The 19629-nt window shown below is 32.6% G+C and overlaps 2 protein-coding genes across 2 annotated transcripts in view; one reads left to right on the top strand and one right to left on the bottom strand.

Annotated features, from left to right (window-relative positions):
* Nucleotides 1-5833: 5833 nt before the first annotated feature.
* On the top strand, nt 5834-6487 carry LOC112056818 (merozoite surface protein CMZ-8-like). Its single transcript, XM_024097332.2, has one exon. It carries the CDS (start codon nt 5834-5836, stop codon nt 6485-6487), a length of 654 nt encoding a protein of 217 aa, XP_023953100.2.
* Nucleotides 6488-6561: 74 nt separating this feature from the next.
* The window catches only part of LOC112050367 (protein grindelwald), a 39527-nt gene continuing 26459 nt past the window's right edge, over nt 6562-19629 (bottom strand). Inside the window, exons 3-5 of the mRNA XM_024088658.2 lie at nt 18926-18991; nt 16193-16326; nt 6562-15415 (exon numbers count right to left, since the gene is read on the bottom strand). Coding sequence (XP_023944426.1) covers nt 15101-15415; nt 16193-16326; nt 18926-18991 — 515 coding nt within the window. The 3' untranslated portion in view covers nt 6562-15100. The remainder of the gene's footprint in view (nt 15416-16192; nt 16327-18925; nt 18992-19629) is intronic.

The following is a 19629-nucleotide window of genomic DNA, read 5'->3' as shown; positions in this document are numbered from 1 at the left end:
CTGTTTTGGAATTTTTTACTTTATATAAACAAAAAGACCTAGCTGGATACCAAATTTTCACTGGTCATCTAGAAGTGGGTAAATATTTTATGTATAGGTACGAGGTATACTCGTGTCACTTTAAATTTAACAATTTTTTGATGTTATTAACGCAAAAACTGTTTGAGCTGGTAGTTATGAAATTTGTTATTCTAGTCAAGCTTACAGTATTTAATAAGTAAACCAAATATCAAGTTTCATGATGAATAGACATTGAGTTATTAAGTAGACAAAAGTGGCCTCATATTTCGTGTAAAGATACCTTGGAATCTTTACACGAAATATGTACAACAACAAGTTGTTGTACGCTTTGTTGTCAGCTGTTGTCTGGAGTTGGCAGACAAGCTCCGCACGATGACGGGCCGGAACCAATTTGCATCATAGTGAAACAAGCTAGGTAACGAAGAATTTTTCACTTTTTCGATCGATAGCTCAATAACGACGAATGATAGGTAAAAAAATGTTTCAGACCTTAATTAACAAAAAGCAAGAAAAAATTGTAGAGTCAAAATTATCGTATAATAACGGATATTTATAAAATATAGTTGTAAAAAAACTAAAGTTAACCATTTTTTTCAAAATGGCGCAAATTGCATATAATAAATCTTGATCAAGAATTTGAGATTCACCTTTACTATAGTATAATCATTAATCGTGCGAATTTTCTGACAGATGCTAATGTCACTTTGTAAAATAATGATACCATATTTATTGTCATAGCGATGACCTGTTCTGTATGTAAAAAATAGTGCCTCAGATCATTCACTCTCAAAGAGGAATTTTGAACAGTAATTTCTATTATAACGCTTAGTGACAGACGGTTGAAAGAAAAATTGTGTAAATTATTGACCAATTTTTACCTATTTGCCCTAGTCTCTGAGAGTATCACTACTTTTGATTTGAAAATTTAGAGTACCTAATGAAATTTATAATAAAATTCTAACAATAAAATATTTATTGTACAAAAAAAGTGTTACAGTTGTTATTTAGTTACAAAATCCTCCTCCATCCTCATAAACTTGGCGTTTTTGGGAGGATGGCGGGTTCACTAGTATGCTAATTATTATCTAGTAGCGGACCCTGTCAAGCTTCGCTTTGACTCATTCCCTACCCCTATCCTATTTTAATACCTCCTGGTTCTAAGGCCGTTCTTCTGTTGTAAGTATTGTAACAAACCCGACTTATTATAGATACTAATATTATATAGGGGAAAGATTTGTTTGTTTGTTTGCATTGAATAAACAATGACTATTCAAGTGTTCGACTCTGTGATGGTCGAAAAACTACAATTTAAAACTAATATCTAGAGCCTAAGCCAACGCAAAAACTAAGTTTAGAATCGTCTGATGATGAAAATAAAGATGAAGAAAAAGTAGAGACAGATAAAAATAACAATATATTTATGACTCTAATATCGGTTTTCCGAAGATCAACGAAAGTGCATACGGTTCTATACTGAGCAGGGGCTAATGTGTTGTTATCGGAACTCCTTCAATATTTCTTTACATTTTATCTTCCATTTTAAAATATCTAGTTTAAACTTATGTCACATTAAATGACATTGGGTTTTAACAATTTTAAAATTAATCCTAATTTCATGTAATACAAAAAAATAATATTGTGTATATTAAATTTGATATGAGTCAACTACCCTATTTATGCAACAATATTTTATTAATAGAGATGGTAAATTTTATAGAGATAGTAAAAAATCTTTGCTATTGTGTATTTTTTTTCATTCGTTCTTTAATCATTCTGGAATACAATAATACTGAAGTAGGTAACTTACTTACGCGGACGAAGTCACAGGCGTTGCTAGTCATTAATAACATGACATGAAAAATCTGATCTATTAATTAAAAGCATTCATTTAATTTTATTTGTCTCAGTTATTAGTCAAATTAAATAAGGTCTTAGAATCATTTTATTTTCATCACTGTGACTCAAAATAGGTTTTACGTTTATCATTAAGCCATAGACTGAGAAATTTCTTAATAAATAACAGATGTTACTGTAATTTATTAAAATTATTTACTAATTTGGTTCAGAACATATTGAGTGAATCATGATCGTTTACTTTGTCACATCACTATTTTTGATTCAATAAAAAATGGTATCACAGGAAACTTCAAAAAACTATAGGCTCCCCCCACATCATATCCAAAATTTAACTTTCACGGTTGATTCCCATTAAAAACTGTGACGACCGCGTGGTGCAGATATAACAATGCAGAGATAATTCCTAAGAACTCCACATGCCACATGGGGGTAACCTCGTGAGCCAAACCCAGTTACTTACGTTTTTTGTCTTTTTTATATATAAATTAATGTACTTAAATAAAACACATCAATACATATGACCAAAGTAAGCATAGGTATTGAGTAGCTTGTGTTATGGGTACTAAGATAGTTGATATACATTTATATACTACATATAAATACTAATATAATGTATAAATACACACAGACAGACCCATGCTTATTATACAAATATTTTCCAGTATAGGAATCGAACCCACGGCCGTGGATGACGAAAGCAGGCTCACTACCCACTGCGCCACGCGGCCGTTTCTCTGTGTCGGCTCTCACAAGGTTCTCGTCATATAGAATTAGTTTCAGTTTCTTCGTGGACAGGTGCTGACGGTGAGACGATTTGTTCTGCTGAAGACGAAGGCACATCGAGTACAGCCTCACGATCTTTCGAGCTCGGTCGCGTTTAGAACGCTCATTATTATTATTATTCATGAATTGAACTCTTACGTACGGTACAATATAAATGTATCTTAAAAGCCTAAAGGGAAATAAAAAACCGGACAAGTGCAAGTGGAACTCGCGTATATTTTCCAGTTATGGGAATCGAACCCACGGCCTTCGGGTTAAGGGGTTTTCGAACGATGTTTTACTATCATGTTTTTTGGAATCCAACATAAAATAAAAAATAAAAAATATTTGGGCTCGTTTCGTTAAATTAAATATTTATCTATGCTACTGGAAATATATGTAATACGTCATTGCATACAATACCCAAGAAGTAAGTAAGTAACATGTGATACCCAGTAAACCCACTCTGCCACCACTTCTCCCTGATTCAGAGGACGAAGGTTCGAATTAGGTCACCGGGAATTCACTTCCAAGATACCAATATCGCAGATGTCTCAAACGGTGAAGGAAAAACATCCTGAGGAAACCTGCTTACCTGAGAATTTTCCTACTTCACAAGGTACGTGTGTGAAATCTACCAATCTTCATTGGGCCGTAGTGGATCATCAGCCTAACCCCTCTCATTCTGACAAGAGACACGTGCTCAACACTGAGTCGTTATTCCTATAATAGTCCGGAAATGTATGAAATAAATTATATTACACACATTTCCGACAAAATCTACACAATACCTAAATAGAAATGTTATACATTCAAGATATCAATGAGTACATGAGACAAAGGTATTGTTGCATCACTCGAACCTAATCTAACCTAACCGTACTTAATCGAAAATCTGTGGAGAAAATAATTATTATTAAAAAAAAAAATAACCTTAACCTTACACAATCTAAGCAGTTTGCCAATTTTGAGTGAATTTTGGCAGAATTACGATTTAATTTAACAACGTCATCATCATTATCATCATCATATCATGATGATGGTGATTAACAACGTTGATCATCATCATGATGATGATGATGATTAACAACGTTGATCATGATAATGATAATGACTTTGTTAAACTAAACATTTTTGATTGAATTGGGATTGAAAATTTTTACATTTTCTAGTACTTACTGTGTTAGTAGTAGAACTAATATGAATAGTAGTAGTAATAATAGTAGTACTGTATTTGTGTAAATTTTAAATTCACTGCTTCGCGGCGTGAATACACCCAGGACCTCCGTCCGCCGTGAACGCTGTGCGTCTAGAGCGCGCCAATATATGTGAGAGTATGTATGTACAATTCTCGTAGGTTTTATTGATTAACATGGAAACTATTTATTTCAAAATTACAAATAAAATATATTTGTGATCCTCATAACAAACTCTTTCATTTCATATGTAACACGATGCACTTTGAATTTTTAATTATAATTTTCCTTGTTGCACCCCAAAAGTGACCTTCATATTCAAAAATTCCAGAGTTCTGAAGTTCTTCAAGTAAATAAAGCTAAGTTCTGCATTTTTCTCAAAATTTTTCGTAATATAAGAGGGGGGAATGGTCAATATTTGAACATTTTTCTTAATTACTTGAATACTATTTATTTTAAAATTAAAAATATATACATATTATATTTGAGATTATTTTAAACAAGCTCTTTCATTTGATGTGTCACATGATGCAGTTTGAATATATATTTTTGTCTTTTCCATCTTGCTCCCCAAAATTGACCTCCATATTCAAAAATTTCAGAGCTCTGAAGTTTTCTCGGAATCACAAAGTAGCTACTGTAAACCGTTGAGGAGTTTCATTCCCTATCCTTCGTCTTCATCATCAGTGCCTTAATGATAGTCACAACCTATCTAGGTGGAAAGTTCTCATAAATACCAATTAATGAAGCCCAATCATAAGGCAACTACTGTACACCGTTGAGGTGTTCCTTTAATTATCCCTCGTCTTCATCGCCAGACCTTCAGAATCGCTTGGCGGTACGTCTTTGCCGGTAGGGTGGTAACTGGCCACGGCCGAAGCCTTCCACCAGCCAGACTTGGACCAATTAAGAAAATCTCAATCTGCCCAGCCGGGGATCGAACCCAGGACCTCCGTTTTCTAAATCCACCGCGCATACCACTGCGCCACGGAGGTCGTCAAAAAAGTTCTCTTCGAAACAAATTATTCAAGCCCAAATACAAGATAACTACTGTAAATCGTTAATGAGTTCCCTCGTGTGCTTCGGCTCCATCATCAGATCGACTCCAGACCTTGTATACTTTGACCTTTGTAGACCAAAATATTGAACGCTATAGTTACCCTTACAATTTTTGAAAGTTCCCCTCGATTTCTCCAGGATCCCATTGTCACATCCTGAATGGGACAATTCCCTTTCAAACTCAAAATGAATATTCATAAAAAAATCGGTCCAGGCGTCTTCGAGTAATCGAGTAACATACACAAAAAAAAAACATAGGCTCGAATTGAGAACCTCCTCCTTTTTTGCAGACGGTTAAATATCAAATTAATCAGTATTATTAAATTCAGACATTTCACGACTTACTTGAACATTTACTTTTTTTCTATGCTCATTGTTCTATGAAAACAATAAACGCGAACCCATTGTCTGCGCAAAAAAATCCTTTCATTGGTATGAGAAAGTAAATATTAGTAAGTAGTATAGTGAGACATTTTGCTCAAATCACAACTCCAATCATCACAATCAAGTATTATATATGGCAGACCTAAAAATTAAAATATTTTTTTGGGTGAGGAAATAGTGATCTTTTGTTAATCTGACTAATCAATTTTGTTCAAATTCTATAAAAATACAAAGTTCGTAAGCAATGTACTTAGACTGTCATAGCCGTTAATTAGTATCATCATAATCATTATCAGCCGATAGACGTCCACTGCTTGATGTTTGTCGACCATTACTTTCCGGTGAAGGATCGCCATTCCCGACAAACATCGGTTCTTCCAACTATATGTGGCTAAAACTTTAACATAGTCATAAAAGCAGAGACAGGTGTCATTCAAGTATCTTCATATTAAATTTAGTGATATCTAAAATAATAATATAATTATTTTTTTCAGAACTTATAGTTGCTAATATGGAAACATGCAGCACATTGCTCTATATCTGGTATAAGCTATATGGATAATATTAAAATGAGCTCTATGAATAATAAACTACCTCCTGGAGCTGATCCTTGTAATCCTCTTTACTGGTATCCAAGAGCTATACCAGATTTTTGTGAATTTGATAGTACAATAACACCACCAAGTTCTGAAGAACCGCCAGCTGATCTACCTCAATCACCTCCAGTGTTAATTCCAATGCCACCTCCACCACTTCCAATATTGCCTCCACCTCTTCCTATATTACCTCCACCTTACCCTATGTTACCTCCACCCATTCCAATATTGCCTATGCCTAATTCACCATTAAATGGGCCACCTCCACCAATTCCCCTATTTCCTGCACATCCTTCATCTTCAATATCTGTATTATCAAATCCATATTCATACTCACATTTAAATCCAGTGTCATCTCAAGATTCAATCTCATACTACCCGTCTTATCTTCGACCATCAACAGGCTTTGTACCAGGAATACATGGATTAGTGACAAAAGATGGGGGCATTAACATCATGCCTTTTTCTGATGTCTATGCTGATATGCTTCAGAAACATAAAAACAAGATGGTTCGAAGGAAACTCCAAAAGATTTTAGACAAATATGAATACAATCCATACTCATACAAAACCTTGCAAAAATATGAAAGATACTTCACTGATGACAAATAAAATTATAATTTAAAAAGTCAGAAATATTTTGCTTTTACTTCTAAAACTATCGAGCGGTTAAATAAAAGCAAAAATGTATTATATTTATTTTATTTTATCTAATTTACAGTAACAATTACTAATATTAAATTCAAAATTCTTTGTGTATCAACAATAAAATTCGTTTGAACTGAACCACAAGTCAAAATTTATAAAATTTAATTATATCAAAATTCGCAATTTTATATATTAGAATGTTACACTAGGTTTAATTATATTAATTCTAATAATTATTAATACAAATTCTTATACATTTTACAACTATATGAATTGGACGGATCACCTGAGGGCTCACGTTATGTACAATGACTACAGTTCTAAAATTTATGTCTACAATTACCTACTGTTATTATTATTAATATATAATAAGATGGTTGTTAAGATTTAAACCTAAAGTGCCTAAACTCTTTTAATCATTATCATAAACGTATTTATTTTTAATGCATGCAAATTAACTATAATGCGCTTTTTTCGTCAATACAAACATTTTTTTTATTGTTATTATATAAATATTATAGTCGAACGAATATTATATTTCAGTAATTTCTATTTATCTGATGTGTCGTGTTGCAATGCATCAGAACAGAATCGGTATCATGGATTTTATATGGCAACGTTTACAATAGGTGTTGTGACATTTCGTGATGGCTTGTGATGGTCCGCAAACAAAATGTATGGACACCGATTCTGTGCTCAACACGACACGTCAGACAAATATAAATCCGGCTTCACTTATATTATTTTATTTTAATAGGTTGATAATAAAGACCAAATTATGGGAATAGGCCAGCTGTTAAAGCTGAATAAAGTAAAATATTTGCATATTAAGGAAAACTTTATCTAAGAAATCGTCAAACGCATTACTCAGATCTATGATATTTAGAAAATTAATTAAATTACTAAAATTAATAATATGAAAAAATAATACGCAAAATGCATTTCTAAAGCTTTTTAAGTATACTGTTGCCGCAGATATAATTAAACTATAACTTACATCAAGATATATAATAATACTCGTAAATAAAAATATTAATAACCTACCTACATTATTAAAAAAAAATATTAATTTTCGCTTGATGATATAAGACATAACTTCAAGAAATCTTGTTTTTAATCTTTCACCGCGGTAGACCGATACTTATTTTATTTTTTATTATATTACTACCGGACGCCCGCGTCTTTGTCCGCGTGAAACTCGATGTAAACTTTCAACTACCAATACCCCACCCCTAACTTACCCGACCCCTACCCTACCCCTACCATACCCCTATCCTACCCGTACCCTACCCCTACCATACCCCTATCCTACCCGTACCCTACCCCTACCATACCCCTATCCTACCCGTACCCTACCCCTTTAATTTATTATTTTTTTCTGTCATAAGAACCTTCTTCTGACAATAACAAAGACATAAAAAAATAGTGAAACCGCTCTAGCCGTTCACGTGTGATGGCGTGACCAAAGGGTATATGGATTCATTTATATAATATATAGACATTATATTCAATATTTCGAAAAATCACGCTGTATAAAAAAAAAATTACCTAAATCAATCTTCAAATAAACAACTCGGCAATTACACCATACACAAAAAAATGTAATACCTACATTCAATTTTAACCTCGATTTAAGTTAACGCATCACTGGTTACTTCCAAAATAACATGCTGTATAATCGTCAATATACGATAATCTGATTTTATTATTAGTAATTTAATTATTTTCACTCTAGTTAACAATGTTTAAATTTCTGTAAAATATGACTGATGATAATTATGATTTTATATTTGAAATGCCCATTCCCAGTGCTCGAACTAATTATAATATTGTGTTTTTATGAATAAATCACAGATCGGGTCAAAAAACTACGGACGTTACATAATTTTCAAAAGAAGGGTTAAAGGCCGCTAATTCCTAGATTTTTACTTTTCAGTTCCGACATTGAAATCATATTTCAATAAGTTGTTTTAATAATCAGATGATGTTGCCTCCAAAGATGAAACTATCATTGAAGTTAAAACGTTGTATCTTTTGTATGAATAGTATTTTAAGCTATCTCAGTTATGTTTGCGTATGGAGGAATAGACAGATCTTCTACAGTCATACGCAAACGAATTACATCGCTGACGAACAGGGTAAGGGGGAGCACCCACACCCTCCTGAGGGTGGTTGTTGACAATTCAACTGCCACATATTGAGGCACGGTGCATCAGTAAGTAGGGTCAGATATTCAAATTAATTTTAGATTTAGTATTAGTATTTTGTACCTCGTACCAACATAGATAATAAGCTAATAATTAATAACAGATTTTGTTTTATTTATTATAAATCTTGGACTGTTTTGAATATTATTTTAAAATTTTACGTTAGTTATGAAGGTGTACAACTTGGCTCGTAAATAATAAATGGTGTAAGCGGTGAGTAGTCGTCGAAATAAAGACATTTAATATTATCTATTATTCATATTATAACATCAAAGTCGGACTAGTAGTTTTGTAGAAAAGTGGCGACATTGGTTTGTACGAACAACCTCTCACACCACATATACCTTCCCTCTCCGTAGCGTCGTGGGTGTATAAAAAAATACTCGGTGCTAAGCTTTATGCACACCAAGCAAATGCTGGAGCACGCAGCGCTAGTTTTCGGCTGTTGCCCTGAATTTGGTGACACCACAGTTCTCGGTAGAACATTACCAATTAATGGAAAATTAGTAGCCAGATATATACATTTCATAAAAACCGAATAAATAGATAGTTTTTAATAATAATTATCTTCGAAGTTTGAAATATTACTCCGGGAGCAAAGTTGTAGGTATCCAATATTTAATTTTATTTACTTATTAATAAACAATCAAATATGCAATTATATAGATGCTCAAGATTCAAGATTTCGATATATTTGCAAAAATAATTTTGAGATTTGTATCATCGTATTATACCTACTGATAGATTTTCTGACTCAGTCTCAGTCAAGTCAGGGTAAACAAATCGAGTGCAAACTTTGACAGTAAGAACAACTCAAAGCTCACTAATATTTGTCATTCAGATACATTCAATCAACCACTTCCAACGAGTTTAACCTGCATGTATTTTAGTAATTACGACAAACACGGACAAATGCGTCTCGACACAACAATTCGGATGTCATTGTAATTCATATAATTAATATACAACATAGGTTATTGGGATTTTTCTTACAAGGAAAATCTTAATAGCAGCCTGGAGTTGGGAAGTTGGCGGTGTTAGTACACCCCCGTGCCTCGGAGAGCACGTAAAGCCGTCGGTCCTGCGCCTGATCTCTCACCGGTCGTGTCGGTCTGCCGTCCCATCGGATTTCGAGAGTGAGGGAAGAGAGAGTGCACCTGTGCTTGCGCACACACTTGTGCACTATAATATCTCCTGCGTACATGGTTAATCTCACCATGAGATTAGCCGCCGTGACCGAAAAGTCGGTCGGGAGCATATTATTATTATAAGTATTTTATACTCTTAAAATAAGAATGCTCCAAATTAACAATACCCTAACAGAACTATCAAAGCAGATATTACAGTTAGCCTAATAAGATTTTCTAAATCTTTCTTAATCCTATTTTAATTAAATTCTTAATTTTAACTCTCTTATCTACACTAATTGGAATGTTTTGTATGGACTGTCGTAGATTAGTTATACTTACTTAATAACTTTAAAAAATAGTTTAAATATTTACATATTATATAACGTAGATAGTTCATAGTAATAAAATTGGATAAGCAGAGTCTTCCAATAAAGTAAATAAACGATTTTAATTCGTTTAAGATATAGTAATTTGAAGTTTAAAAATTCATTACTCTGGCGGCTAGGTGCGAGTGTAATAAAATTGATAATATTAGAGGTTGAGAATTCGAGTACTTATAATCAAAAAAAAGCCGATACATTTTACTTTTGATATTATGATGGTATTATTTTGCAAGCATGCTCAAATTGGGATGAAATAGCAGTTATTCATTTCAAAGTTAGGTATATGTCAACAATCTTCGAAAGATTATTTTTATTTATAGACAAAGCCAAAAACAGTAAGCTTTTTCGTAATGAACGCTCACCATTACTCAGACAAAATTTTTGATGGAAGTAAGAAAACAGAGCAATAAATAATTCTTCAAAAGTCAAGGGCTCTGACATACTGTTTTTCTCTTAATCGATATCCGCTTTACAATTATATGAAATCATATATAATTCCTATAACTCGTATTTACTTTAGAATCAAGAATTCTTAGATTTCCTTCGAGATAATGATAATATGTCGTAGCGGCTGGAGAATACTAGAAATCCAGCACAATCCTAACTACCTATGCAATTACGTAATTGGTATCGACAACGAAATTGGTATCTATTCTGAGAATCTGTGCTATCGCGCACGAGATTAAATTGCATTTGCCCTTACCTGCTGTAACTTGCAAACATAAGTAGGTATATGAAAGTAAATTATACTGTATGTTACAACTGTTGACTTTCTTACCGGCTCTTCTCAATTGAACCTGCTTTCCGAACCGGAGGTAGAGTCTTTACAAATAGTCAACCTTGACGTTTCAAAAGTGCAGTAAGATATTTTTTCTTTTAAACTATTATAAACTTATATAGGCTTTTTTGAAGCTAACAATGGAAAAGCTAATCTTTTGAGTTTGAGGCCATTAACATTGACAATAAACATATAAAATAAGTAACATGATTCCAAGACAAGTTGCTAAAGGTACATAAGTAAAGACGGAAGCAAAATATGGATATGTTGATCTCGCACCATAAAAGTATGTTGCGCTCTTTGTTAGTAGATTGCAACATAGAATGTCTCTTAGAAATCTACTGTTACGAATAAAGCAATCTATAGAAGTGGGCCGAGATCTTGCTATAGCCAGACAATACATCATTTTTTGATGGCTGAAATTATGTCATTCTATGCTCCTAGGTATGTATCCAATTATGGAGTTTGTACTGGACTTGCTTTGGAAGATTTCAAGGATCCAGACCCTCAAGCAACAAAGGCATGCGCTAATAAAATTTCAATCTTCATAAAATAGGGTATGTCTGGCTATGCATATCGGTTTAAAGTTATTTCATCAGTTTAGATACACAGCACATAATAAAATGTACACTTAGAATTTAATACGTTTTGTATAAATCTAATCTATATCTTCCCCTACTTTCATTTATAATTAAGCACGAGTAAGTGGTCAGACATACTTGCACACATGTCGATTGCTTAAAGCAGCTCGACGTTGATACTAGATACAGATCCTATTCTAAGCCGTAACATACTAAAGCTACAATACAATACAATACCAAAGCTACAATACAAGATACAATTTAATGTACATTCAAACACAAAAACAAAAGACAAAAACAAAAATTAAAGCGTTAACATGAAAATTAAACATTTAAGGAGGATTTACATTTCTCTGAAGTGTCGTGTTGTAACACATCAGAGGGCCTAGTGGCAGTTTGATACTGTTACTGTCACGTAACGTAAACGCGAATATCTAAGGAATTGAAACACCGCCATCTAGTGGCACTACTGCACAACTGTTTCAATTCCATATAAATTTGCGTTTACGTCAACGTGATAGTAACAGTATGAAAATATTGAAAACTCCCACTAGGCACATAGAACAGAATCAGTTTCATACATTATGTATATGACGCATCAGAAGCCATCACGACATGTCACAACACATAAGTGTAAACGTTACCATACAAAATGTATGATACCGATTCTGTTCTGACGCGTCACGACACGACACGTCAGAAAAATATAAATCCGGCTTTATAGATACAATTTAATTTGATTGCTATTCATAATCAATTTCTTTTACAAATACTTCTCAACACCGATGATACATAAACCTAAAATACGTGTTAATAAATATAACATGCGTAAGAAGCTTATAAAGTATTACACTTCACTTACTTATGTTTATTCGTAACACCGCAATAGTAAGAGATATTTCAAAAACATTTTCCAAATAATTTTATATCGGAGCTCCATTAATCGGCTTAGCCGGCTTAAACCAGAAAGCCAAAAGCTTCGAACTGGAAAGGCAATTTTAATATAATAATTATGTATTTTAACATTTTATTATTAAAAGAAAATTGAAACGGTATTTTACATAAGTTAATAAGTATGAATTATTGTTTTGCCGCCCAACAAATGGACTTTAAAGAGCTTTTACAAATTATCATTCGTACATAATTATAAAGAAAAAAAAAGTATGAATATGACAGACGAGTAAGATATTAATAAGTCCTTGCCTAATTTAATTTAGTGTATTAATGAAGTTGTGACCTTATACAATATATTATAAATTAAAAGTTGTTTTTTAAATTTAAATGCAGATGGACCAACGTCAAATCGTTGTGATTTTTGTGGTTATCCGCACAATTTACCTTTTATCGTTAACTATGTATTTTTGATAAATAAATAATAAATTAAACAGTGTAATTGGAACCAAAATACATACCTACCTATTCTAAATATTTTTTAAATTATAACTTATAAAAGGGATAAGCTTTTGATGTATGAATAGCAACAGTACAACAAGAACAAACACAATTATTCATTAAAATTAAAGAAAACTCAGCCACGCTGTAAAGTTTATTCAAGTTATTCCTAATCAATAACACGTTCTCTTATAGATAAATTAATTAAGTGTATAAATCTGATTATAATTTAACATTAACTTACGTTAAACATTTTTATAAGACTTGAGACTTTTTGTATAAATTGTATACCTGTACAATATTCTTTTTTATTTTCCATTAAGTTTAACAATTGTTAATTTTAATCATTAATATACACAGCAAAATATGTAGTTAAATTAATTGACCAATAGTGGTGCTGGTGCATTGAATATCTAAAAATGTTTATTTATTAATTTCTTCAACTCGATGAAACGTATGAAATCAGTCGCAGGATTTCGTTTTATATAATACTAAATCTAGTTAGATAATACAATCGTAAGCAATGGTATTATACTATTAGATACGTTACGTGCCTATAAAATCACCTCAAAAAGTGTTCCAAAGGCTTATAAAGTGTTAGCTACTCCACTGGGCGCACACATGCTAAATTTTGTGTTTACTTTCATTATATATTTATGTATATATACAGGGTGTTGAGGACTATTTTCTATACATAGTTTTTACACTTCCTGAACAGACAACTCGGCATTGTAGATATTGTAATTTTGTTACTCAAATAACATTCGTTCTTTACTATGCGACTAATAATGAAATGAAGTCAATTGGGTACTTTATTCGCCTCAGTTTCGTCGTGCTAGTGCCATATCTAATAATTTAAGATCACTGATCAATAATAATATAATTATCATTTATAATGTGTTCGGTATAAGCATGAAAGTTAATATTTGGATATAAAATGTAATTACATAATTATTACGTATATAACATGTAACCTATGCTTTAATTAATAAATCTTGTAGAATTTTAACGAATCCGGGTAATTCTAGCTGACAAAATATGCGAAACTACCTAATATTAATAATTAGCAGACCCCCGCGCTTTTACTCGCTTAATATACATTATCTTCACAAAACCTCACAAATTATCTAACTTTATCTCTTAAAAATATTAATAGTTATATAATATTTAGTTAGAAAACTACAAATTACTATTACTAATAAACAAGTTACTGTTACTAATTAAAATTACATTGAATTAATTTACCACACTTTAGAAGTAAGTAAGATAAATTAAGCCAAATAATAGCTTATGCATTGTGTAATGATAACTCAATTTCCTATTATGATTCTTAGTGATAACAATGTTAATTAATTATCCTCAAGTAGCTTGGTAGTTTGATAATTGATATCTTATTGTTATGTAGGTATTGAACTGAGTTCTGTAATTGTGCTAATGAGTTAAGTAGATTCCATTGTTAGAGCCACAGTGGACAGAGCGACTCGCGTACATAATATGTGCTATGGTTAACATAACTTTGTATGTTTCATATAGACTTATCATACGTGTGATTTCGTGTACATTAAATTATTTTGATTAAATATTTAATACAAGTTATAAGAAAATTGTTTTATTTAATATAACAAAATGGGAGATATCTTTACAAAAGTGTGCCTCTCATTTTGTGCTGGCCCTTGAGAAAAATATTTCCGCAACCAAAAGAATTCATAAAATACTTATCTAAACGATACTTTTGTAAAATATCTTCGAGAAATCACCATCCTATCAACAAGTTTATACTTAATAATAATTTTTAACGTAGAAAATAAATGACCAAAAAAAATGTAGGTATACGGTCGTTATTGTTTTTCCAATCTTATTACTGAAGGCGTATTAGAAGCATATTATTTGAATATTTATTACCTACCACTCAATCAATATTATATTTAATTAAAAACTTTGCGAACTATGTTTTTTGACTTTTTATACGCGTTTTATAGATACTACAATCACGTTTTGACCATCAGACCATAATGGCGAAAATACTTCAAATCACTATACTAGTCGATTCTTATATTTATTTTAATGTGGTAGTATATTAACATATCAATTTTACTCACAAGCGTCTTAAAATCTATGTCCGGCCGCTTGTTCGGGAGGGGTTACATTCATTCCCATATTATCGTATGAAAAATCTAACGTAGTGTCTTCTGCCGGGTGTCGGTTACTCAGTGCAGTGCTTATAGTTTTTGGAGTCGTAGCACCTTGGCTCTTTTCTGTCTGTGTTCTAGTGTCTAGGTCCTTGGCGTTGAGCGGCTGTTGGTTTTGACGTTTCGGTGGGTCGGGATTTCGTATTTCCAATTTAAGCTCAGGCTTCGGCTTTGGCATTTCGGCGTGCGGATTGTAATGAGTCAGATCAGTCGGCTGTTGCTTGACACGATTCTGAAAAAATATCATTGATTTTTTTGAATTTTGTTGCGAATGAGGGCTAATACAAAAGTCGAAACGTGTTTTTTTTTTAAATTCCTTATTTTGTTTTTACCTTTACAAATTTCATCTTCATCATTATTTTTTAAGCCTATCAACCAATTTTAACAGCCCACTTCAGGGCCAGGCCTCCCCTCTTTATATGCAAGTGGATAATATAGATCATTATCATATACATATACTAGCAGACACCCCGCGGTTTCAGCCGCGCAGTTTCCTTTCCCGTAAAGATACCGGGATGAAATATAAGCCAATAATAAAATATATAACAAAATATAACGTGACTTTCTTTTAATAAAAAAAACTTTTAAAATCAGTACTGTACTTCCTGAGAACTTTAACTCTAAAAAACACAAAGTTAGACTCTTTTTAATATTCATCATCATCAACATCAGTATCATCATTATCATCATCATCATCCTCATCACCATTAACATTGCCTAGCTTTTAAGCACGAGTCTTCTCTCAGGCTGAGAGGGAATAGGCTAATAGTCCACCACGCTGGCCCAATGCGGATTGGCAGATTGCTTACACATAGAACGTTAAGATAATTCTCAGGCACGCAGGTTTCCTCACGAAGCTTTTCCTTCACCGCTTTAGACATTTATTTCATTTCTTAAAATGGATTTAACCGAAAAGTTTGAGGTCCATGCCGCGGACTGGATTAAAATCTGTCAAAGCCCTACAGCTCTTAGTGCCGCGGTTGTTTGTAATATTAACTTTATATAGTACCTTCGACGGTTGTAGTTTTTGTTTGATGTAACGCCACGATAGCCTCCCTCGACACACGATGATCAAGACGATCAACAACACGGCGAGAGCGACGCAACTTATTATCAACGCAGTCTGAGCTTGCCGCTGCACACCTTTGCAATAACATTGTTTTGCATATTAACATAAAGAATAGCTAATTAAGTATAACACCTATACATAAGAACAGTTACAGGTTAATTAAACTGCTGATCAATGTGTAATGCTGATACTATTTCATATTGACCACTGACCATGTTAAGATTAGTAAAATCTACTTTGACTTTTTATAATATCAGGAAAGCCTTGCTAACATAGACTCTCGTAATAAAAACAGTAGAAGAGCAATAATAACAAATGGTTACGACACCGCGCTGCGTGACGTCACATTTGCACGAGTTTTTAAAACACCTTGCCTTTATAATGAAAAACTAAGTCACGTTTTATTGTAGGTATCTACAACTTAGTACGATCGAATCATCTACGACGCTAAGCACTAGGAAGTTGTGACACTTCTTTTCCTGTTAGCGGAAATACATAAATAGGTAACATAAAATATCGGCAACGCAGCAATTTGGTTTATATTATATACATGTCATTGTTGACCTAAAGAAAAAATTACAAAATTCGCTTTCTTTGGTCAGCATTTCGAAATAGGAATAGCCAAGCAGGGTTGCGGTTGCGAGAATCAAATTGGTAATTATGATTAAAAAGTGTTAACCAAATATGTAAATGATAGTCGATTATACTTGTAAGTTCAAAGTTTTAATTTTTATATCACTATTAGGGATAAGGTCGCCTTTATTTTCTTCCTGTTTTTCCTTATTTTGTCAGTCTTTCTGTTTGGACTAATCTCTGGAACGGCTGAATCTATTTTAATTGTACTTTCACTTAAAATATGAATTATGGAGGTTATGGAGTAATATATTGGCTATTACATTTTCCCGAAAAAAAATACATGGTTTCTGCGGGATTTGTGAAAAAGACTATCACGCCGGCGAAGTCTCGGGCGTCCGCTAGTTTTTTAATGAAGCCTAACTTCACTCTCAGCTTTTTATCGATCAGCTGGCCTATTCCCTATTTTGGTCTTTTATTACTCTAGCTGGTACTAACTATGCACTTTTCCGCAACTATAAACAGTTCTAGCTAAATGCTTGTCCAGATGAGGCGTTTTTTGCTTGGGTCCACTCGCGCGTAACCGAGATACTTTTACTGCATATTATATTCCGTTCAGATGCCTACGTGCTTTTCCTCACTTCCTTCACTCATAAAACACCTCATCTGAACAGGCTGAATGACTTCTTGTACGAACATTGTCTTACAATTACAATACATATTAATATATACGTAGTTTTGTATTTATTTTAAGAAAACATTGATTTGATCATCGATCATCAAAATATTTTCTTGTTGTGTGCTGTGGATAGTTGCAATTTTGGTGTCAATTTTTTTTTTGTTCTCTGAATATTTTTTATTATAGAGAATAGCAACATTTTAGATATGTACATATTAATAATCATTCAATCAATCAATTTATTTATATTAAAAAGGTAAATTCGCATTGTCTTAAATGAGATTCGCAACACACTAAAATAAGATTTTGCTCAATTTTATGTTTTCTTTGTAAAAAATGTTATTTATGTTAATAATTTAACATTCTAGTCATGTGGACCATACTTTTACACAAAAAAAAGAGTTTACAGTTGTGCACAAAATAACCTTAAGTTTTATGTGCGGTAAGTTGAAAATCACAGCCGAGGCGATTTTGCAACTCGAGCCGAAGGCGAGAGCTATAGTAATGAAGCAGACGCTGTATTTATTATCAAAGCACACGTATGTCATACGACATTTGCGAAGAAACACACTTTGTGCACTCTTTCTGAAAATGAATTCGCATCTTTGTCTGAGTAGTCATACATTACAATATTTGTTGAAATAAGAGATACTTAACGAGCAAATGTGTTATAAAGTAGATAATTTCTGATAATTTTTTACATAATTATTATTTATATATATATATATATATATATATATATATATATTGCATATTTTCAAGTACGTGATAATGATTTATTCTCTTGTAAATAAAGTGACAATTGTACAATGTAATTTAAGAAATATTTTTGTCCATTTCTTAGGTGTGAGCTTGAGAGAATTTTCCCTTTGATATTGAATTTCACAAAACATTTAAAATTACCTACATAACTGTTATTTTAATAACATAATATTGAAATTCGCTAAGCTTTATAATTCTTCCTTAACATTTATATGCATATACTATAAGAGTATATGTACATAGAGACGCCTCTACCTTACTCCTTAAAGTAGCGCTAGCATATTTTAGCAAACAAAACATTTTAATATTTGAATACATCAAAAATGTTTGAAGATAAGTGGCCTAAGACCGTCCTCCCTTTTGAAATTTTACGAAAAGAACGTCGTTGGTTAAGGCATATCTAAATCGATCTATCCTTTAACCGATTCTACCCATACTCGGTATAGCTAGATGGACAAAGATATTGCAAGTAGCCATTTTATTTATAAATATTTATGTATACAATTTTCTGTAATTATACAACAACATATTGCTTATGTGGAAAATAGTAATACACAAAGGAAAAAAACAATTCGCAACAAATAGAACAGAATAGTTGAGCAGTTAAAAAATATAAAGTACTTAGATAAGCTAAGTATGTATCAAAACTTAATACTTACTAGATATGTCTGAAGGAGGGCCGGTCTCTTGTGATTTGCGCTGATATCTCAAGTCAAGCAAGTACCCTATAAAAAAACAAAATATATATTTTTAATTCACTACCGAATTTACCCGACCCTACGATGATACCCGACGTACTATTTTAACATTGTCAAACGTAAAGGTAAAATAATAAGATAAGTATTAATATCTACATCAATGTTGTGAAATAAGATTTCTCATGACAACGCTATCACGATTACATCTACAAGGGTTTTATTATATTTTTATGGAACCACTCGATTGTATTCACATTACATACCTACCTTCACATGTGAAAATGTTGGAAGTCAATTTGTCTAGGACTTTAAAGGCCGGTTTCACGACTGACAAGTGCTGGATAGTCTAGCCGTAAGTTTTGTCCCTTTCTTACTTAATGTCGCATGACAAAGACAAAACTTGTAAATAAGCTATCTAACACATATCAAAAGGTGGTGAAATCGGCTCTACGTCGGTTTATATTCAACGTTAATCTTTCAACAGCACCGAGGGTGGACTGATATCCGAAAATAACAGTTACTAGGGAGGTTTAATTTTCACCCCATTTACGTAGGTTCATAATCTTTCGCAAACGTTTCGCTTAATTAGAAAAGAAAGGGGAATGTAATTAAATAATTCCGACATCCAATCCCAGGTACCTACTCTTTAGACGAGTAATCAGTAT

Source organism: Bicyclus anynana, chromosome Z (genome assembly GCF_947172395.1).
Source record: "Bicyclus anynana chromosome Z, ilBicAnyn1.1, whole genome shotgun sequence".
NCBI lineage: Eukaryota > Metazoa > Arthropoda > Insecta > Lepidoptera > Nymphalidae > Bicyclus > Bicyclus anynana.
This window is presented reverse-complemented; position numbering and strand designations above follow the sequence as displayed.